The sequence below is a fragment of the Nothoprocta perdicaria genome, unplaced genomic scaffold, assembly GCF_003342845.1.
Source record: "Nothoprocta perdicaria isolate Ctin4 unplaced genomic scaffold, notPer1 scaffold_7, whole genome shotgun sequence".
Classification (NCBI taxonomy): domain Eukaryota; kingdom Metazoa; phylum Chordata; class Aves; order Tinamiformes; family Tinamidae; genus Nothoprocta; species Nothoprocta perdicaria.
Window position 1 is genome coordinate 931,958 of NW_020455976.1, and position 21,762 is coordinate 953,719.

At 63.8% G+C, this 21,762-nt stretch overlaps 1 protein-coding gene across 1 annotated transcript in view; it reads left to right on the forward strand.

Annotated features, from left to right (window-relative positions):
* Position 1: 1 nt before the first annotated feature.
* LOC112957100 (slit homolog 1 protein-like) overlaps positions 2–21,762 on the forward strand; it is a gene marked incomplete at its 5' end in the record, with an annotated part of 38,190 nt that continues 16,429 nt past the window's right edge. The window contains 4 exons of the mRNA XM_026050670.1: positions 2–12; positions 7,509–7,580; positions 7,677–7,748; positions 8,271–8,342. Coding sequence (XP_025906455.1) covers positions 2–12; positions 7,509–7,580; positions 7,677–7,748; positions 8,271–8,342 — 227 coding nt within the window. The remainder of the gene's footprint in view (positions 13–7,508; positions 7,581–7,676; positions 7,749–8,270; positions 8,343–21,762) is intronic.

Genomic DNA, 21,762 nt, shown 5'->3' on the forward strand with positions numbered 1-21,762 from the left:
CACCGAGCGCCTGTGAGTACCGCGCCGCGCCGCCTTTGTCCGCGCCGGGGCCGCCGTCGGGGCTGCGCCTGGCCCGGCCCGTCGGGGCACGCGCGTGCGGGAGCCCGCGCGGCTGCTTGCGCGGAGGCGCGCCGGGCCGGGGGGCGTGCGGGGGTGCGGGAGCCCACTCAGGCGGTGCGGGCGCCAGCAGCGGTTGCGAGGGCAGCACCCCGTCCAGGGCGCGCGTGAGCAAACGCGGGTGCAGGGGGTGCGTGTGCGGGAAGCARCGTCCTCTCCGCGGCGGGTGCAGGAGCCTGTGCAGGTGGGGGTGCGCCTGTGGCCCCTCGCTTTGGGGGCGATGTGCTGACGGGCTGGCACCTGCTGCCTGCGTGTGCCCGTGTGCGGGCAAGCGTTTGGAGCAGGGCGCGCGTGAGAGGCTGCYCGAGGAGGTGTTGCTCCGTGGGGGCCGTTTGCACGGGGTGTGAGGCAGCCCAGCGTGTATGGGTCTATGGCACCCTTTGCAGCCCCCTCTCTCAGCTGGGGACCCAGCACCCCCTGCACCGGTCACTCTGTCCTTAGGAAAGCACCCTGGGAATACAGACGTGGGGTTGGGGAGTCTCCAGTGTGGGGCTGGACCCCCAGGAAGAGCTTTTCCGCCGTGGAGCACCGGCTCAGTGCAGCTGCGTTGCTGGGTCTGGCTGCCCCGTGCAGGGTGCCAGGCACTGAGCTCTGCTGCTTCTGCCCGGCTCCCGCGGCTGCAGGGCTGGGCTGGGCATCTGCCCCCGCGGGAAGGGGCAGCTCTGCGCAGGGACCCCCGCACCCCGGCAGGAAGGAGCGCTGAGGAGCAGCGCAGGGATGTGGGGGCTGCCGCCGCCTCCAGCAGAGCGGCTGGAGCCTGGGCAGGGGCTCTGGCACTGCCACGTGCTGGGGCTCCTGCTGCGCTGGCCAGCACGGTTGGGAGCCGTGCTGCAGGCGGCCTCTTCCCCGTCTGGCTGGTAGCTCAGGCACCTGCAGCTGAGCAGAGTCCCTCCAGCGCTGGCGCGGCTGTGCTGGGGACTCCCGCTGCACCCCAGGCTTGTGGCGTTTCTGTGGGCAGCAGGTTTGCCCCGGTGCCAGGAGGTGCTGCCTGTTCTGGGCACCCTCCTGATCTGTGTGAGCTGCCTAGATGGGGCAGGGATGAGCAACTCCCATCCCGCGCCTGCCTCCCCGGGCTCAGGGCTCTCCTGTTGGAGCCGAGAGGCTGCAGCGTTTGGGGGTGTCTCATCCCTTGTCCCGGAGGCTGCTGGGCTGCCGGCATTTCATGGTGCTCTGGGAGCACTCCGTGTCCACGGGCAGGCACCGCARCACTGGCAGCTCTGTGGGGTGCCACTTTGGTGGCATTTTCTCCTTTCGAGCTGTAATTATTCTCCCGCAAGCGATTGCTCCCCGGCAGAGCGGCGAGGCTGCCAGAAGCTGCGGCCAAGCAGCGCCAGCCCCATCGGCTGCCTCCTCGGGAGGGCAGGCGCCCGTGTCCGTGCCGGGCTCCGGGCACCGCGGGGCACAGGGAGCGCGCACCAGAGCCGCGCTGGCCATCAGTGCTGCTCACGCCGCACTCGGCACTGCTCCCACCGGCTGCCCCCACTGACCTGTTCCTCCACGTCCATCACCCTTGGGGTTGTGTTTTGTGTGCCTGCGGGAGCGCTGCGGCCGGCTGTGCCAGGCGCGCCTGTCCCCGGGGTTCCCGCAGGGCGCCCGGCAGCTGCACTGGTGCGTGACGCTGCCRCAGCGGCTGCCGCAGCTCCTCGCAGCTCCTGCGGTTGCAACTTTGCAGCCGCCAACTTTTCACCCTGACAAAGCCGAGCAGTGCAGGGCGGGCTGGCACTGCTGGGAGCCTGCAGTGTGGCCAGGGAGGCTGCATCCTGCCTCCCAGGTGGCTTTCCCGGGAAAACCAGCATGCCTCAAGCAGTGCCTGCGGCCAACTTGCTCCCTCTGCCTCCTCGTGCCTCTCCGGGGACTGTCACAGTGGCTGCATATACCCGGGAAAGGAGCACATCTCAGTGCACKTGTGCGCTTGGACTCGGGCAGTGGCGCCAGGCAAGGAGGTTCCCTCCTAGTGCTGTGGCAGGAACGCACTTTCCCTGCGATGCAACAGGGAATTATTCACTTGGTCTGACTTGATTTTCCGAAGACACTGAGCATCCACAGWCAGTGGACGTTAGAACTGTGCTGTGGCTCCCCGTGCACCTTGTCCAGGAGCACCCGGGCACCCCGGAGGCGCCTGCATCCCGCACATCCCACTGCATTGGCCCCGAGCCTAGAGGCACCGTGGGCAGGATGGGGCCAGAGCCCCCTCAGCGCTGCAACTGCATCCAGTCCCGGTCATCCCCTGGGTCCCGGTGCAGGAGCAGAGCCGGCAGAGCAGGGCAGCCTTCCCAACCCACCTGCTTTCCTTGCTTCCTCTGACAGCTGCTCCGCCGAGAGGGCTGCCCTGTCAGGGGCCGGGCACTCCCGTCGCTGCCAGCAGCATCGGTGCAAATTCACCAATTCACCACCCCCAAATGGCTGCTCCCAGCGCCGCTCCTGGCGAACGGGTGTTAACCGGCGCTGCAGAGCCTTGCACACACCTCTGCTTTGAAGTTTTTGGCCGGCAGCCCAGCACGGCCCCATGTCCCATCGGCTGCTGCTCCCACATCCGGACGATCCCGTGCAGCAGCCGTGCTGGGCAGCACCGGGACRTGGTTCCGTGCGCCACTGTTCTCCCCACACTGTGTCTGGCCAGGGGTGGCTGGGAAGGGCAATCCTGGGGGTGCCGGAGCTGTTGTGCRGCTGCATCCGACTGTGCAGCGGGCTCCTAAGGGCCAGAAGGCGGCAGGGCAAATCACCCGGGGGCTATTTAGGGGCTGTCCAGGTGGGATCTGGGAGAGGGGAGCACGTGCAGCCCCCGGAGGCTCTGCAGAGCCCCGGAATGTGACATGGAACCAGCCCAGCGCAGTGCCAGTCTGTGGGAGTGCGTGGGCTCACCGGGAACGCCGGCCCCTCCGCCCTCCGCGATGCCTCCTTGGGAGCCTTCCCGGACAGAGGAAATTTGCAATTCTATTCCAATTTCTCCCTTCAGCTACGTCCAAGGCAGATGCTGTCTATATATCGCCATGGTAACGCTGCGTTCTCGCTCTCCRTGGAATTGCATGCTGGAAAAATATTAGTTTAAAAAACTATGTCGTGTTTGTATTGACTATAGCTGAGGCTGATAGCGGAGGATCTATTGTCCCTTGATTGGGAAAAGTCACCGGTAACAGGCAATAAAACCAGCCCGATCGGCCTCTGGTGACTACTTCTCACCCTGCACAGCAATTGCCTCCCTATAAAACCTTCACTGGCTCTGTTTTATTGCGCCCTCTAAAATAGATATTTTTGCCTTAAACGCGCTGCCGCTTTGCTCCTCCGTGGCGACGCGTTTCTGCTGCGGGCAGGTGCTTTGCACCGAGCTGGGGACTGGCAGGGAAATTCGCTCCCCGCGCTGATTGCTTTGAAATGTCCCTGCTGCCCCTGGTGTCCCCGCAGCATGCCAGCCCCGCGGCCACCGTGCCAGCGCGTGCAGCGCACGTCCCATAGCACCGCGAGCGTGCGGGGAGCGTGCAGAGCCCGTGATCCTGCACTGCGTGCCCGGCGGTGCCAGGGAGGGCTCGGCTGCTGTCCCGCACTGCTCCAGCCCCGTGTCCGACCTCGCCGCCGCCGCCAGCATGCCTGCTTCCCCGGCACGCATTTCGGATGCACGCGCTGCTCGAAATAGCAGAGGCGAGTGTCCTGTGGGGGAGAGCGAGGCTGCTGGGAAGCGGAAGATCAGAAAAAAGGGAAGATTAATTTTTCAGGCGCTGCGGCGGYGGCGCGGCCCTGGGCGCCGTGCGCGGGGGCGCCGCGAGCTGCCGGCGCGGCTGAGTCACCGCGGGCGGGAGGCTCCGCAGCACCGGCACCGCCGCCCCCAAAGCGGGTCCCCCCTCCGCCAGCCTGGGATGGAGCAGGCACCCGTGTCCCGTGGTGCCGGCTGGGCCCTGGTGCCACAGGATGCTGAGGAGCCGAGAGAGCAGCAATGTTCCCAGCAGAGCTGAGCGGCGCTGCACAAAAAAGCCCATTTCRGGGGCAGCCGGGCAAAGCTGCTCTCTTTGCTCAGCCTCACTTTCCCGCTTTGTGGCCTGGAAACCGCGACCTGCTGCCTTTTCTTTTCTCAAGCCGAGGCTGCGCGAGTTTATTTATTTATTCCCAGCCCGAAGGTGCCGCGCCGCTGTGCGGGTGTCAGGCATTCCCGGGCTGTGAGCGGCTAATGGCTGTGGCGTGAAAACCCCAGAGATAACTTAGGCAGCGCAGAAAGCCYGGCTGCTCCTCCACGGCCGTCACACGATCAATGCTGTTTGTAACACTTAAAAATTTATCGTGATGCCAGCCTGGCTTAGTCCTTGCTGAGCGCCTGAGCGCGGCTGTGCCCGGGGCTGGGAGCCCCGCTCGGGGCCCTGGGGCGACCTGRGCACTGCAGAGCGGCTCCGGGAGCTCTCCGTGCTGGATGCTCCATGCCAGCATCCCGCCCTCGGCAGGAAAAAGCCTTGAGGAGCCCTGCGGGCTGTACCCTGCTCCTCCCTGCAGGGCTGGGATAGTGAAGGGGAGGAAGAGGAGCCGCTCGTTGCCTGTTACATTTGCAGGTGCCACCAGGCAGGGTGAGATACAGGGTGCTGGAGGCTGGGTTAGATTGCAAAGTGCTCTTGGTGCACAGGAGAAAGGTTCACAGGACAAGCACCCGAGCGCCCTTCCCRGTGCCTGCAGCTGCATGCAGGGACGGGGTCACAGCAGCGAGAGGTGACACGCTGGAGGGGGCACGGGCAGCCTCACCCCTGCTGAAGGAGCCACCTACACGTCCACCAGGATTGATGGGCGCCTGCGGCAACGCCGCTGCGTGACCTTGCAGCCTTCATTTCCCTGCCTCCCTGATCATTATCCAGCACCGTCAGCTCCAGCTGGGGCCAGGGCTCCGGGGTGAGGGATAAGGCTGTGCGCAGAGGCCCAGTGCCCCGGGCCGAGAGGAGGAACCCCAGGGAGGACGCAGCATCCCGCAGGAGCGCTGCCAGCCTCTCGGCTGGAGCACTGCTGGAACAGAGGTTTTCCATGGGTGGCCCTGCTGCACCGGCCTCTGCAGTCACCACTGCTGGGCTTGCAGCAGCGAGGTCGCTCCGGCGGCGCAGCCGTTGGATCCGCACGCCGGCTCTGCGCTCTCATGGAAGCGCGAGCCCTGGGAGAGCCCCAGCGAGACCTTCTGCCTGGAGCAGAGCAGTGCAGAGCGAGCCCCGGCACGCAGGGCGTGTGTGTCGAGCAGCTGGTGCTTTGCACCGCGTGCAAGGAATCGCGCTGCTCCGTCTGCCTCTGAAGCCATCCCGGCCCCTTCCTGCCACCCATATATCCCAGGGGAACATCCCTCACGCCGGCTCTGCTTCCTAAGTTACTCCCAGCATTGCTGCTCCTTTAGGTGGTTACAGGACGGGTTTAGCTCCCAGATGCTGCAAATGGAAAAGATGCAGCCAAAGGCTGAAGCCAAATATCAGCTGGGCCTGTGCAAAGCTGCTGGCAACACTCACAGCCCCCTGCGCTGGGCTGACCCGAGGCACCGCAGCGAGCGGGTGGCTTGTTCAGAGCGACTTTCCTCTCCCCGGGGACGCCCGGGGGCGGGAGGCTGGGAAATGCAAAGGTTTCAAACAGAGATTAGCTGCAGCGTGACCGTGTGAGGTCTGGGGGCTGGGACGCAGGAGATCAGCCGGGATGCGCGCCATGGCACTTTCCAGCTCCCGAGCCGATGGATTAACAGGGAAAGGGCATGCCCTGCACTCTGCGCTTTAAAATCACAGCCCAGCAGCATCCCAGCATGTGAACCCATGTGCAGCAGCACGGCTGGGGTCCCACTCCATTGGGAATGGGCCCTGAGGTGATGGACTGGCTGCCGAGCAGCAGGGAGATGCTGTCCAGGCACAGCAGCCATCGATTTATCTCCGTGAGGAACTAATTTAGCACAGCGGAATAAAAAAAGACATGAAGTTAAATAGCAGTGTCACCCCGGCGCTCTTGCACATACACTTTGCCTGCTCTTCCTCCCATCCTGGCTGCAAAAGGCATCATTTACGCGATTAAAGGCAAGGGAGATGCCGGTAGAGCCGCCAGCTCCCGCTGCAGAGCACCCCGGGACACCGAGCTGGACCCTGGCTGGGTTGATCCAGGTGACCCGGTGCTGGTCTCGCGTGTGGAAGGAGGAGCGGTGTGCGGTCGCGGTGGCTGGTGCCTTTGGATGGCTCTGCCTTTGGGCTGCCCCCGCGCGGGCTCGGGATCGGAGCAGCCTCGGGCTTTGCAGCCCAAGGGGCTTTTGGACTCGGTGGTTTTCCATTGAAGACTCTCCTCTGGAGCTCTCCTAGCTGCGTTGCAGCCAGAGGAAGGCGAAAGGTGCTTGAGGAGGCGAGGGCTCCTGCGGGGAGCTGGGACTTGCACTGCTGCCTCCAGCTCGGTCCCGAGTGGCCCGGGCACCTGCTCTGCAAGGACCACTTGGGATGCCAGGGGGAAGGCATCCCAAAGCAAAAGCTTCGCTGGATACGAAGCGGCAGCGCTCCGGCAGCCTGGGCTCCTGGCGCGGTGCCCGGGAGCCGGGCAGCACCGCGCAGCCGCCCGAGCGGGGAGTCGAGCCYGAGCGGGGTTTGGTTTAATCGCTGGGGCCGGGGAGCGTCTGCTCCTTCCCTGCGCTCATTCAGCTGTGTCCTAGTAACGTGCCGGCCCCCTCCTCTCCGGCACAGGCACGCACGGCTCCATAATGGCAAGCGCGGCYGCTGAATAGCTCCGTAATTACGGGGCTAGAATGGCGAGCGGCAGCTCATTAGCCATTACCAGCCGCTTCAGCGGCACAAAGCAGCACCCCGGGGTGTGCGGCTGCGCTGGCACTGCCCGGCACCCTGCGGCCACGGGGCTGCTCCGGGGCCGCGGTGCCACCGACCTCGGCCCCGCGCGGCCGCTGGCGAGGGAGCCTCTCTAGCAGCCGTTCCCTCTCAGAACCGCTCCGTTTCCCTCCTTGCTCCCTCCTGCCGCAGCTCTGTTTCCCTCCTTGCTCCAGGTGAGCTCACAGTGAGGCTACAGCCTGGGTTTTGGCCTGGGGACCCTCCTGTGCCATGGAGCAGCGTCCCCCATCCCCGGAGCGCATCACGGGCACTGCAGGGTAGTGGAGGCGCTGCTCAAAAGCAGTGTAATGCAACCCAGGAGGGGCTGGCCAGGGTCTTGGAGGGATCCTGTTCCTGAGCTGGGCAGAGCATCCATGGGGCTTGGAGATCTCCTGTCTCCCTGCCTGGACGAGCTCTTCTAGCTTAGATTTGGCTGAGACCTCCTGCAGCCCCGTGCTGCTTTGGGGTGTGCAGGGGTGTTCCCAGGCCGGGGCTGCTCTCTGGAGCCAGCAGCCAGCCCTGAAATGCAGCAGCTGCCCTTGGCAGGACGTCCCCAYGGGGAGCTTCCCCACTGACCCCCGCCTCTTCTCTCCGCAGGGAGYTGAACGGCAACAACATCACGCGCATCAACAGGAACGACTTCTCCGGGCTGAAGCAGCTGCGCGTCCTGTGAGTGCCCGCGCGGGGCAGGGGCTGCGGGGGGCCCTGCGCCCTCCCTGGGGCTGGGGCTGGGGCTCAGCCGCTCCCTGCGCTCTCCCGCCGCAGGCAGCTGATGGAGAACCAGATCAGCACGGTGGAGCGCGGCGCCTTCGACGACATGAAGGAGCTGGAGCGGCTGTGAGTGCCGGCGCGGGGCCCGCGGGCTGCTTCGCTTTGCTGCGCCCATTGAGCAGCCCTGGCTGCCGTGGTCCCCAGGGACATCCTTTACGCTCTGCCTCAAACCGTAGCATTCCAGGCTCTGCTCCCCGCAAGCGCTCCCATTCCCGTTCCTGTAGTTTTCAAGCCCTTCCCGATGCTCTTGAGGCGAGGGGCAGGTTAGCCGCAAATCCCTGCCGTGGGTTGCGGCTGCGCGTGGCCCTTAGCGAGGGCGCTGTGCATTACGGTTCAGCACTCCATAAAACAGCTCAGCGGTGGAGAAACCCAAGCGAAAGTGCAGAGCCGGCGGAGCAGCAGGTTGACAGGGCAGTTATTAAGCACTGCTCTGCAGTTGCCAGCTCGCAGTGCTGCCTGCTTCTCGGCACAGTGCCGCCAGGATCACTGCTGCCGTGGCCCAGGGGTGCTGCGGGTGGGCATGGGGGGCCCTGGGCTGCAGCCGGGGCTCTGCTGCAGCAACGTGACCCTGTTCCTCGTCCCTCGCAGGCGGCTGAACCGCAACCAGCTGCACACGCTGCCGGAGCTGCTCTTCCAAAACAACCAGGCGCTGTCGCGGCTGTGAGTACCAACCACCAGGGCAGGGTATCCGCGCACGGACTGCTCTGTCTTGCACCAATATTCCCCTGCRCGCCTGTTTCCCCTCGCCCCGGGCTGCTTTGCTGGGGCAGCGGTGCCAAGCCTGCTGTGGGGCTGCACGCAGGAGCCCACGGGGAGCCTGGGGCTGTGGCGCGACCGCCAGAGCTTGGCTCCAGCCTCTGCCAAATGAAGATGTCTCCATGTCGGGAGCAGCTGGAGTCACGGCGGGATGTGGTGGCGCTGCCAGGGCCGGTGTGACCCGGGCAGGGCCAGCGCCAGCGCCCGGCCTCGTGGCTCCGCGGTGCTGCCAGCCGCTTCTCGCGGAGCCGGCGCGGCGCTGCCCGCGCGGAGGCTGTCGCGGGAAGGGTTAAAACACCATGTGGGTTGCCGGCGTGGGAGGTGTGAAGYGGTGGCGTGGTGCCAGGGATGGGCCTAGGTAATGGCAGCTGATAGCACAGGCGTTCAATTAATTATCGGCCGGCATTTGTTGAGCTCAGCTGTGCCGGAGCGCGGCGCCAGCCGAGCCCCATCCTCCTGCGCAGGCGCAGTGCCGCAGGAGCCGGGCCGGGAAGCGGGGTGCGGAGGCTGCACCGTGGGGCTGGCAAGGACACGGGTCACCTTGCTGCCCCACGTGCCTCACTGTGCGTTTCGGCACAGGGCAGCCGGGCAGAGCGCGTCCAGCCTCGCCGTCACGCTGCTTGAGCCGCCGGCCAGATCTGAGGCTGCTCCGGGGCAGCCGGCGCGAGAGGGTCACAGGGACACGCTCAAATTGCCATCAGGCTGGCACCAGGAGCCGGTGGGGAGCAGGTCGGGGGCTGAAGTGAGGTTTGCACTGAAATTGGAGCCTGGCTTAGCTGCGGCGCGGGCAATGCGGAGCTCGCTGCCATGGGGACGTGCGGGCAGTGGGATGCCTGGTGCTCCCTGCGCCTTGTCCTCTGTGTGTGTCTCATGAGGGAGGGCAGGAACACCCGAGGCCGGGCCAGGATGGAGAGCTCGGTGCGTCCAGCTCCCGAGTGCCAAAAATGAATCTGCTTTGGCCGTGCCCCTGGGCAGCACGAGCTGTGGGATGTTGCTCAGCTCTGGGCTGGAAAGAGCATTTGAGTCTTGGGATAATGGAGGGGTTTGGAGTTAAACCAGATCCGTTGGGGCTTAGACAAGCTGGAGGAGCAGCAGGAGAGGACTGGGAAAACAAGTCCCAAAGGAAAGCATGGAGGGAGAGGGCTGAAAAGGGATGTTTTCCTTTGGATTTTGGGAACATGGAGTTGCTGCTGGCCAGAGCCCATCATGTTGCCGCATTTGGGGCTGGTGCTGTTCACCCTGTCACTTCAACCCTGGCTCCAAGGGGAGGTTGGATGGAAAGGGAGCACCCCTCCCCATTCCCGTACAGTGGGCTGCAGCTTAGCTCCCCTCGGCTCCTCGGCCAGCAGCCAGGATCACTATAAATAAGCAGCTTTCTTCATGGGAGGCTGAACAGACACACGGGAAGAGGGCAGGCTCTGCCCCGTCCATGCCGATATCAGAGCACGGATACTCTCTGGGTCCTGGCCGGACTGGAGAGGGGGTATCCTGGTGAGCTCCAGACAGGGGGGCCTGCCCTGGCGCACCGGGCTGAGGGAGGTGGGCGGGAGAATAAAAACCACGGCGCGGCGATAAATAGCAAGAGAAAATGCAAATTGCAGCCCTGGGGAAGGAGCGGCACCGACCACGCGGAGGAAGCTGCGAGCGCAGTAGTAGCAAAACAGGGTGACAAGTGAAAAAGGAGCTGTCGGAGGAAGCAACAACAAGAGGGGCCCCCCACGCTCGGGCGGGCTGTGCGTGGGAGGTGTTGCTTGTGAGACGCTGCCCGTGGCCGTTCCTCTTGGCACGGCACCGGGAAAGCCCCCGGACCGGCCGGGAAGCRCTGGGACAAAAACCCACACATGTTTGGTGGAGGAGGAAGCCGTGGTCTGTGCAGCTGCCCTGGGTACCACGGGAGGACCCACCGGGGCACGGAACAGCTCCGCGCTGCAGATCCTGCCGCGGTGCTGGGTTTGCTGGGCATACCCCGTGCTCATGCCCGTCTGCAGCCCCCGGCGCTGTCCCCGTGTCCCTCCCCTCGCCCCACGTCCCCGCTGTCGCTGTGCCCGCTTTGCAGCGGTGTCCGTCGTGCCCGCGGCTCTGGACCCCCTCGCGCTCCCCTACAAAGACCCCTCTGTCCCGGAGGGATGGAGGCAGCGCGGGCCGGGGGGAGCGGGGCCGCCGCGTGTCCCCCCGAATACCAATCAGGAGGGGGGTCCTTCCCGCGGCGGCCGGGGGGCTGGCGGGGCGGCGAGCCCGGCGGGGGGCTGCGGCGGAGGGGGAAGGGAGGGCGGGCAGCCCCCGGGAACAAAGAGTCAGTGTGGCTGCCGGCAGCTCCAGGCAGCGGGAAACAAATGCGCCGCTAATAGGTGGGGAGGGCACCTAGGGGGAGATGCTGCCAGGGCTGGCGGCCCGCCCGGGCGCGGGGCTGCGCGCGCTGGGGTCCCCACRCCGGGCCCGTGGCTCCGGGCACCGCGGGGTGTTCCTTTGGAGCGTCCCGGGGTGATYCTGGCTTGGCAAGTGAGAAAGGCCCCCGAGCCTCGGGCGCCTGCGTGCTGCTTCTGCGATGTCCCGGGGGCTCCAGGGATCCCTGCTTGTGTTAATGCCCACGGAGGGAAGTGTCCATGGCGGGAAGTGCCCGCCGGCTCCTTGGAGATCGCCTGCAGGGCAGGGGCCGTGGTGGCACTGAGCTCACATCCCCAGCGATGCGGGGCCGAGCCGCCTGCCCACTGCTCCAGGGCCACTCATTCCTACTTCCCTACCTGCTCCCGCGTGTCCAACTGCAAATGGGGGTCCACGCTTGGCCGTGCTCTGGGTTTCTCTATTCCCTCCACATCCCTCAGCTCGTTGCATCTGCCCAGGCCACCCCAGCACCTTCATTCTCCTGAAAGGGTTAAGTACACGCGAGCAGAAGCTGCTGCCTGTGGCAGTTCCTTCTGGTAGCAGAATCAAGGCATTTCCTCCCRGCGCACGTTTTTACAGCTCAGGTAGCAGGAAGGTTCAAAGTAATTTTAGAAGAATCGTGAGCAAAATAATTCTTCAGCAATTTCTAGGATGTGGAAGGGGGGAAAAAAAAAGTGTTAGAGTGTATGAGCGTCAGACAGTGATTTAAAGTAAATTGTAACTTGGTGCTGGTGCACATGCATCGTGCAGCTCCGCTAATGCGCACGGATAATGAGCCGTGCGCGCTCAGCCCTCGCCGCGCTCTGCGCCCCGCGGCGCAGCCAGGCCTGCCCGCTGCCCTGGCCGCGGCACCTGGCGGGTGTTGATTTGTTCCCTGTGTTCTCGTCTGTCGTAAATTAATTATCAGCACGGGCTTATCCTCTCTTAACCACCTCGATGCAGATGTCTGCGTTCAGGACCCTCGCCAGAGCCGAGCTGCCTGGGGATTACGGTGCCCCAGCCCCTCTGTGGGCATCGGGCTCCCCTCTGTCCCCTCCCAGGGCTTCAATCCCAATCACCATGTTTTCCTCCAGGACAGGAAAAGCTGGATTAATTTTTACAGCTCCCAAGGGGGCTGTTTGTAACCAAAGACGTCTCGCTGGCTTGTTTTCCACAGAGYGGGAGATGGGAAGCGGCGCTGGGATGAAACAGCTTCCTCACCCCTCCCCACCGCCGGTGCCCCCTTCCCGATCCGGGATGCCTTTTCCCAGGGGCCGCGGTGGCCTTGGTGACGGGACAGGCCTGCGGGTCGCCTTGGCAACGGGGATGCGGCTGGGACGGGGCACTCGGGATCAGCCGCATCCCGGGGCATCCGCTCTGCCCATCAGCCAGCCCGTGTCCCAGCTCCCTGAGAAACCCCTGCCCCAAGCAGCGCGCGGTGCCGCGTGGCAGCGAGCGAGCAATTACTGCCGCCACTGTTAATTGCTCATCCCCGAGCCGGCTGCGGCTGGGGCGGCGCGGGCCGGGCGGCTCCGAGCATCCGCGGTTCCTCCGGGCCGCTCCGCTCGCTTGCCCTCCTCCCCGCGGGCGCAGCGCGCTGCTCATTCCTGCGTCCTGCGACTTCACAGCAGCCCCGCGGCCGGGTGCTAATGAGATTAGACCCGCGCTATGAGACGCCTCTCTCCAGCCTTTGCCATCCAATTACACAGCCCGCATGGTATCTGATTGCCTGCGAGCGGCGCGGCCGGCGGCCGGCTGCGCCGGAGGATGCAGCTGGCCTTCCCGGGGATCRGCCCCGCCGTGCCGGGCCGCCTGCTTTCTTCTCTTCCTTTATTTCTTCTCTTATTTCCACCCCCCCGCCTTGGCTTTGAGCTGCTTCGTTTGCCTTTCTCTTCGCCTCTCGACGTGGCGGCTGGGCAGAATTTGTTTAAATTAACTGCTTGAATGGCAGCGTTTGTGTGCGTTGGGGGGAGCCCAGACAGCACCAGAATGGATGAGGGGGATTAAAGGTGCCTAATGGGTTCCAGATGGGCATCCAGGACTGGGAAACGCTGCCACGGAGGCGGCCGGCGAGGTGGCCGAGGGCTTCGAGCTCTGGCAACAGGATGCGCAATGGCCTTTGCCGTTAACATCCCGATGGTGCCGAGGGCAGGAGCTGGGAAAGCGCCGGGAAAAGCTGTTGTTAGTGCTGCAGTGAGGCGGCGTGGCCCTGCTCTGGCCCCCCGACTGCCTCTCGTTTCCTTCCACAAATATTGAGAAAATAAACAGCGGAGTGGAGAGGAGATGTCCCCGGGCGCCACGCAGGTGCTGACCCTGCATTCCTCAGCGCCAGGATGATCCTGCCCCAAAGCCAGTGCCGACGGCTCCCGGGGCTCCCTGTCCTCCGCTGCGGTGGCCGCTCCAGCTGGCCGCCCCCGGCCCCTGGCATGCAGTGCTGTGACACTCTGTGACACTTTTCCCTGCATCCGTCACTCTGCCACCTTGCGAGGGACAGGCAGGGAACGGCCGCGGCCGCCTCGGCTGCTCTGCCTCCAGCTTGACGTTGATCGCAGCTAAAATAACGGCCCGGYGGCAATCGGTGGAGAATTAGAGGATAATTAATGCCAATCCACACAGAAAATTGCTCTCGTCAAACAAACCCAGGATCATTTTTTCTTCCTGATGAGCTGACAAATTGGGTTTACAGTAGTGACTGCGCTGACATGATACACCAAGACTCCCGCAAGTCATTTTCCTCTTGCCTGAAGGATATTGTGATGAAAACATTAATATTCTGCAAAAATCGGGGGAGCGGCTCTGACAGCCTGCTCCYGTGACAGGCACCCGCAGGGAGCCACCCGCGCGGCGCTGCTGGTGAGGGCAGCCGGGATCCGCTCCCACCGGCATCCCCGGATCCGGAGYGCCGGTCCAGGAAGGGAACAGGATCCTTGGTGGCAACAATGCGCAGGCCTAAGTGTGAAACTGCATCGGGGTTTGGAAGGAAAGGGGTTACCTGTGCTGGTAGCAGCCGTGCGGCAGGGTCGCGCGGGCGGCAGCTGAATGTAGGTCACGGCGGCGAGGCGGGGACCCAGGGACATGCCAAGGGCTGGGCGGCCTCGTGGGACGCGGCCCGGGATGCAGGGTGCCCCCGGGGCACAGCATCGCTCCCGCTCCCTGGCACGCAGCACGGAGAGGGGCCGAGGAATGAGGAAAGGAGAGGAATTCAGAGAGGAAGCAGGGGAGGTCTGGAAAACCCGCCTGGAAGTGAAGAAATTCAAACGCTCATGGTTGATGCTCAGTTGATGCTAGAGGAGGTTAGGAGGGGATTTGATCATGGTTGCTGGGTACTTGCATGGGGAGAAACCTGATTGCAGACACCTCTTTTTTTTTTTTTTTTTTTTTTTTCTTTTTAAAGTGTAAAATGATTTGGTAGCTGGAGGCTGAAATGAGACAAGTTCAGATTAGAAATGAGCTCGGCTTCTTCGCCCCATAGAAGTGTTAACTGCGGAGCCCTTGGCAGGAGAGAGGGGCTCCCGCTGGTCTTCGTGGCAAGGAAGAGGCTGGCGTGGGGATGCCAAGCAGGACTGGTCCCAGTGCCTTGCGTTTCCTTCTGTTAGTGCAGTAAAAGCAGAAGCAGCTTTAGTTTTACGAGCTGCAAAGYGTCGTGTTCAGAGCGGTGCGAGCTCAGCTTTGCAAGGAGCGCGCGGGCTCCCCCGGCTCTGAGCAGCTGCTCCTGCAGCGGAGCCGGGGGCAGGAACCAGCCTTTGTGCATGCGCCCATGTGTGCAAGCAGCACGCGAGCCCGTGCACGGGCGCCCCGTGCGCCCCCCGCGCGCTGACCCGCGTCCCCAGGCTGCAGCACTTTCCTTACACGCTCCGGGGATCTTTGTGCGCCCGTCCTCGGAGCCCGCTGCGGCCGGGGGTGGGTTTTGTGTGTTTTATTTTAATGTATTTCATTTCTTTTTTCCCGCCTCTTGAACAAAGACACCTATTCTGCCCCCGCGCCCGGGGGATTTGCAGGCAAAGCTGYCCCTCCGCGCGCGCCGGCGGTGGGAGGAAGCGGCCACAAAGTGCGGTGTGTGGCTCCTTTGTGCCGCCTTTGTCACGCGGCCGCACAATGAGCGCCCCGGCCACCCACGGGCGCCGCGGACCGAGGTGCCGGTGTTGCCAACGCTCCTGGCGCCGCAGCCGAGCGAGCGCCTTCGGAGACGGGTATGCCGGGAGGGAGAGCCTCCTGTTCCGCKGTGGCCCCATTAGCATCCACTGCGTTAATGACCTCGCTGGGGGGGCAGCCGCTCTGWGTCCAGCCCATGTCCAGCCCTCGGTCACGGCCACTTGCTCGGAGACACCTTGTTAAATATTTATCCGCCTGCCYCGCCAAGCGCACAGGAACAGCCGCGAGCGCGCCAGCCCCTTCCCACTGCTCGCCGGCGCGCGCCCCGGGCCAGCCCAGCTAACCCCATCGTTTGTACCTGTGAATTATTGATACGGGCTGAGATGCGCCTTGCAAGGGCGGGGATAAAACCCATGGCGAGCAGCTGTGTGCGGCCYGGGGGGTGGGCACCGCTGCAGATTGTCCCCTTCCAACCCCTTCCCGCTGTGCCGGGAGCCCGTCCGCCAGCTGACCGCGCCGGCGGCCGCGCAGCGAGTGGCCGCAGACGGGGCCGGGCTGCTGCTGTGCGTGGCGGGCTCCCTGCAAGGCCAGCCCCCGGCTGGGCTCTGCGTGCGGCGGCTGCTCCCTGCCCGGAGGGGAGCGCGGGATGCAGCTCCGGAGCCCCAGGAGAGGCGCCGGCAGACACCCTGGCTCCKGCAGCCAGCTGGGCTTGGCCCCTGAGAGCTGTCGGCGGGCCTTGCATGGAGCCGGGTTTCCCGGGGCGCGGAGGACCTGCGCTCTCCTCCCGGCCATGCATATGCTGTCTGCATGCCCTAATTCTTACCRGGATAAGGGATTCATCCGGTGGGAGCAGCAAGGCTAAGCATGTCCTGGGGAACCCTCCTGCAGAACTGCTCGCCCAGGCTGCTGCTGGAGCTGAGTGTTTCACCAGGCTCTGGGGTGCTGCTCGCCACGGGGCAAGGTGCTCAGGGGTCCCTTGTCCCCTGTGGCAGGGAGAGCGCAGGCCGCGGCTGCAGCCCCGCAGCCGCCCTGATCCCGGCACGGAAGTCTCTGGGATGCAGGCAGGGGGTCCTGGCACCCCGGGGCCCAGCCAGCGCCTGTGAACTCGGCTCCACAAGACATCAAATGCGAGGCGGGCGGCTGGAAATTGCCTCTCGCGGCTCCTTTCTTCTAGTGCGGAGCAGCTCCCTGCTATCTCCCGGCAGCCTTGGCAGGCGCATGGGCTGATAATAGGGAAAAGCAGCTCTTCCGCTCGGAACGGCGGCCGGGATCTCATCTCCAGGCTCGCAGGCAATTTGCATTAGTGTTTACTGAGCTAACGGGGAGCCCCTTCCGTCTCCGCTGCCTTTGTGGCCACGGTGGCTCTCCGGACCGGCACGGGCATTCCTGGGCTGCCTCCTTTGTGCTCCATGAGGCTGTAACCCCAATAAAAAGCTTGGCCAGGAGAAAGGCCCCTTCTCCCAATTTACATGGAAAGATGTCCCRGATTTCTGCCCAGCCAGGAAGACGCGTTGTTCCCTGGCAGGATTTCAGTGGTGTCGCTGGCTAATTTGCAGGATTTTACATATCTAATATGTTGCCACAAGTGCTTTTAAATCCCTATAATATTTAATTAGGAGGCAGCTTTTGGCATATTAGGCGGGAGCGGGGCTCTCTAATTAGTTAGCGATGATTTCATACCCATGTGCAACACTGAGCTAGGGGAAAGCTGGCGGCAGGCACCCCTCTGCCCCAGTGCCATTTGGGAGCTGCTCTGGGACACAACGGGGTCCGCATTTTCCCGTGCCTGGAGCAGGACTCATCCCGACACGGCTCCTGCGGGGTCCTGTAGGACTCCTGCACCTTCTTGGGCACGAGGCACTTGTCTCCAGAAAAAAAAGCTATTTTTAATCTCAAAACTGAGCTGGAATCTGACAAAATCTGAATCATGTGAGAGACAGGCTTGCATCCTGCAGCCTTTGAAGGCCTCCAGCCGCCAGCGCGGCTGCGGGCATCATTCCCTGCCAGAGCTGCAGGCGGGACCCCACTGCTAGCGGGTTTCATCCCCCCTTTAATCTTGGCGGTTGGAAGCCAGGGAGCCGATAATGATGAAGGAGTGGAAGTGTCAGCGGGAAAGCAGCTTCAATCAGGTCTGTTCGCTCAGGGGCAGGCGCGCTCGGCGGCGGCTCCTCTCCTGGTCCTAGAGCTCCTGCCTGTGCCATGCTGGGGACCCACGGTCGTGTAGCAGGATCTCTGCTGCCTAGTCCTGGATGCACCTGCAGAGCTGAAAGCTGCTCCRGGCACATGGGATGGCACCTGTGGAGGCATCAGTGCAGAGGGCTTGGCAAGGAGCCTGGTTGCTGCTTGAGGGGTCTGCAGCATGGAGAGGATGACAGCTGGCGTGGGTGGTTTTCCTTGGGGATCTCTGGCGTGGTGCAGGTGATGGTGGCGAGGCCGGCGGTGCTGCTGTTCTTTGCACAAGGTGCTTGTGTCCAACCGTGYGGGATGCTCCCCAAACGCTCTGCTTGTGCGTTCCACCCAGGAGGAGCGGGGACTTGCAGAGGTGCTCAGTCTTTGTGTGAAATGTACGACTTTGGGCTGACCTCCTGGGAGGTGCATAGCCTCTGTTTCCCAGCCCTTCATGGGGCCATCAGCACGAGGTCGCTCGGGACACAGGGATAAGATGGGCACTGGCGAGGTCACAGCCACCACTTCCACACCTGACAGGAGCTGTATTTGGAACAGGAAYGAGACGGCAACATGAGCTATTAGCCCCAAAGGCAGTTGGCCYTTGAGCAGCTTGCAAAGGGGCATGGAGAAAGAGCAGCGCTTGGAGCTCTTGTGGGAAGGTTGGAGGTCTCTGCCCGACCCAGTGTGCAGCGTGCAGGAGCATCTTGACCCAAGGAAGGACATGAGGAGCCCACAGACGTGTTTGGGGTGTCTCACTTCTGTTTCCCGCAGCAGGACTCGTGCTCCATGGACGGCAGCGCTGCGTAGCCACTGGGCCTGCAGCTCTGCTAAGGACCTGGAGGCTTCTCCCGCCCCGTGGGGTGTTTTTGTGCCCTCCAAAGAGCTCTTGTGCAGCGGGGGGACAGTGCAGACCCGCTGGCCATGGTGCAGCTCTCCTGGCCCTGCTGCATGGCCATGGCTCAGAGCTGATCCCCTGTCACCAGGGCCAGGGCAGCCTCCGCTTGGGCTCAGATTTGTGRCGGGATTTTGCTGCTCTGAGCAGATTTCACCCTGGTTTCAGCGTGTGCCACTTGGGATGGGGCCTGTTTATGTGTCTGTTGGGTTTTCTCTTCTGTGGTTTCCCCGTCTCCTAGCAGGACTATTTCCTTCCAGAGCCAGTCCTGTGTAAGATCCCAGCTCTGCAGCACCTAGGCTAGATCAGAGACATCCTGTTGGCTGCACCTGGCACAGACACRTGCCCTGGATGGAGCCATTCAAACCCCATTTGGCAGCACAGTGACCACGAATGTCTCTCCTACCCTTCRTCCCACCTCTGTAGATGCTGCCAGGTGCCTTCAGAAAGCCACAATACGAGATGCAGCCTCCACTGGGGCACAAGTTTTTGCCCATCCTGGCACCACGGCTGGGTGTGAGGAGCGCGAAGGACTTGCTCAGGCCAGGCAGTAACTCAGTAACTCCTCCAGCCCCTGCAGAGTTGAGCCCCGCTTTCCGAGCCTCCTGCAGAGCAGCAGGAGCTTGCTATGGCCATCCCAGCCTGGGACCGGCACCAGGAGTTGCTAGGCTCACGAAGGTGTGGGATGAAGCGATGCTGTGGCCGTGGCTGGCCGTGCCATGYGTCCCCGTGTCCCTATGGCACGAGAGCTGGGCTGAGCGAGCCCCTTGGCAGCCTCGCGCCTTGGCTCGCCAGGCTGCACGAGAGCGGGGACAGCAGGGATGCAATTCTCAGCTTGGCTCAGCCTCATTCGCACCTCGGAGCAGTCCAGGAGGGCCGGCAGGGCTGGCTTCACACTTATTAGCAATTAAAAGCCTCAGAGCCAGCGAGTCAATTAGCTCAGAGCCCGGCGGTGCCGCAAACGCGGCGATGCGTCTGCTAACGGGAGCCGCCGCCAGCTCCCCGCCGCGCGCGGGGCTGCCTGGCAGAGCAGCTTTATTTGCTTTTTCATTTGCACCTTGGCCGAGCGTTGCTGTGTGGAGCCAGGGGCGGCTTGGCCGGCACGAGCCGCCGGGCAGGGAGCGYGGGCTGCGGCGCCGCCGGCTTGGCCGGCACGGGCTGCGTCCGCGGTCACACGTGCACTGGGGATGAGGATGCTACAGGGAAGCCAGTGGAGGACACACGTCTCCTTTTGCATATTGTAGGGGTTAACTGGTGCAGACTTTGCCGTCACCGGCTCTGGGGCTGGGTGATTCGGTGGTTTCCTCATGCAGTGGGTGAGCAGCACAATGCAAGTCTCGAGTCCCAGCGTTTCGCTCCCACAGCCCACAGGAACTCGGGTCTGGAGCAAGACCTGATGGTTCTGCATGGGCTGGCGTGTGGCTGCGGGCAAGAGGCGGCTCGTGGCCTTGCTCGGCAGTGCTGGCAATCGGCAGTATGGTGCCGTCCTGCCAGGACTGCAGGGTAAATTGGGAGTGAGAGGGCTGGAAACACTTGGGTGGAAGGTTTTGTAGGGATTTCCTGCTAGTAAAGGCGGTGGAGAAGCAAAAGCATGAAAGGAGGGAGAAGAACAAGGTCACTGAGTGCTGGGGTGGAGGGGACTGGATGCCATGGAAAGTAGGGATGGAGAGAAGTGTGAGACCCGCTTTGGGGGCTGCCTTTGAGCCACTGTCCAGATCCTTGAGGCACCTCATTTACTGGCCACATGGCAGAGCAGAGCTGCAACTCAGGCAGGACCGTTCAGATGCAATTTAATACCTGGTGTCCCATCAAGGCACTTATAGGAAGGCACGAGTCCTCCCCCAGGAGAGATGCATTGGCTGCCTGTGAGGGCTGCATGCAGGCAGCAGTGGAGCTGGTTCCTGATGGGTGCACCCTGTGCGGTGCCCTGCAAGCATGCAAGCTGTGTGGTACCCTGCAAGCGTGCACCCTGTGCGGTGCCCTGCAAGCATGTGTGCTATGTGGTGCCCTGCAAGCACATGTGCCAGGCCAGGGGCACCGAGTGTCACTGCTCTGCCTATGGCCTCGTGCTGTCCCCTGCTCCCACAGCTTGCRAGGCTGCAGGAACAAAGGGGCAGCAGAGGCGGGAGCGGCGTCAGGCACCCTGGGCTTGCCGCTTGTTATTTCACTTGCGCTCCCATTAAGGCTGCCGCTTTTAACTTGTTTCAGCCTCTGAAGAGGCTCCAGGGTGGGTGGCAGATGCTTTATTCCCCCTCCGCCTCCCGCCCACCCTCCTCTCTCTTCCTCGTCCAGCTCCCCTTGTTCCCATAACATCCTCCGCCCCGCGGAGCCGAGTCCTGCTGCTCGGCTTTGCAGCGCTGCCCGCAGGGAGCCGCTCCTGGCAGGAGCTGGAGCGCAGCCACGGTGCAGCGTTTGCCTTGGGGCACAGGGCTTCTCTGTGCAGGCCCTGCAGGGCCAGCGAGGGCCGTGCCTGCGCTGCGGGATGCGGCTGGTCCCGATGCCCAGAGCCACCTTGCACGTCCTGCCTTCCCCCGTGCCCAGGCTGGCGCCTGGCAGACTCGCCCTGGCTCATAGGTGCACTGAGGTGTTTTGTGAAATCAGCTCCAAGGGGCTGGGGAAGGGAGCTTTTTTTCCCACTAATTGCTGCCGTGAGCATAAGTTGTGTTTTACACACGCTGTGCTCTGCTGGCAGAKCATGCACATGCAGATGTATCCTACTTTAACACGCTGTAGAGCAGCTGCATCACTGCATGGTCCAGGGAGCTGGGGCTGGAGTCCCGCTGCGCGTGGGGCTGTGCAAGGCCCTTTGCAGCAGGGCAGAGTGGAGCAAAGCACCACAACCCCGATCCCGCACCATTCACCTGCTGCAGAGGTGAGCAGAGGATGCAGATCTGGCTCGTGTGGCTGATATCTGCAGTTGGACACATGCAGCACAGCGCTGCTCGGTGGCACCTGGTACCTTGCTCCATGAGGGATGGCTCTGTCCTCACGTGAGCTCTGCAGTGCTGTGGTGCTTGGATGCCGGGACAGGGTCACCCGAGCACCCGCTGCCTGGGCGCTTTCCTTGGCTGCAGAGAGCAGTCTCGCCCAGCACGCTCTGGCACCCGCAGCCAGCACTATAATGAGATCTTAATAGTCCAATTACAGCCCATCGATTTACTCAGCACGTAATTGTCGGCGGCTGGGGCTGCCTGATGGAGCAGCGGCCCCGGCTGCCAGCGGGGCCCCGCGTGTGGGAGGCAGGGGGCTGCGCGGGGCCGTGTCACCGTGCGCGGCCACCAGCTGCTCCCCCGGCGGGGCGGCACGGGGTCCCCCCCTTGTCTGTCCCCCGCCTAACCCCGCAGTGGGAGCGACAGGCTAAGGTTGGAGCRGCAGCCCCGGCACAGCTTTGGTGCCGCATGTGGCCACAGCACAGGCTGAACGTGCCAAAGGCCATGGGCTCCCCGGGCATCCCTACGCGTGGCTCCCGAGCACCCAGCTGCAGGGCTGCGTGCACGTCCTCGCCTCTCCTCTGCTCACCGAGCTGCCTGCGCCTGCTCCAGCGCCGCTGTCCATGAGCCGCCCTTCCTCCCTGGGATGCCTGGGGAGGCTCAGGGCAGCAGCAGGCAGCGAGCAGGCTCCTGGGCAGCGCGGGCACGGGGCGGGAGGTGCAGGCGCAGGGGGCGGGACGCCGTCTCGCCCCCSCAGCGGCTCCGGCAGCTGCCGGAGCCCAGAGCAGCGCATTAAAAATCCAAGAGCCTGACGTGAGGCTCGGTGCGCGCACGGAGCCCCGGCGCGCGCGGGGCTCCCGCCCGCGGCTCGCGTGTCGCG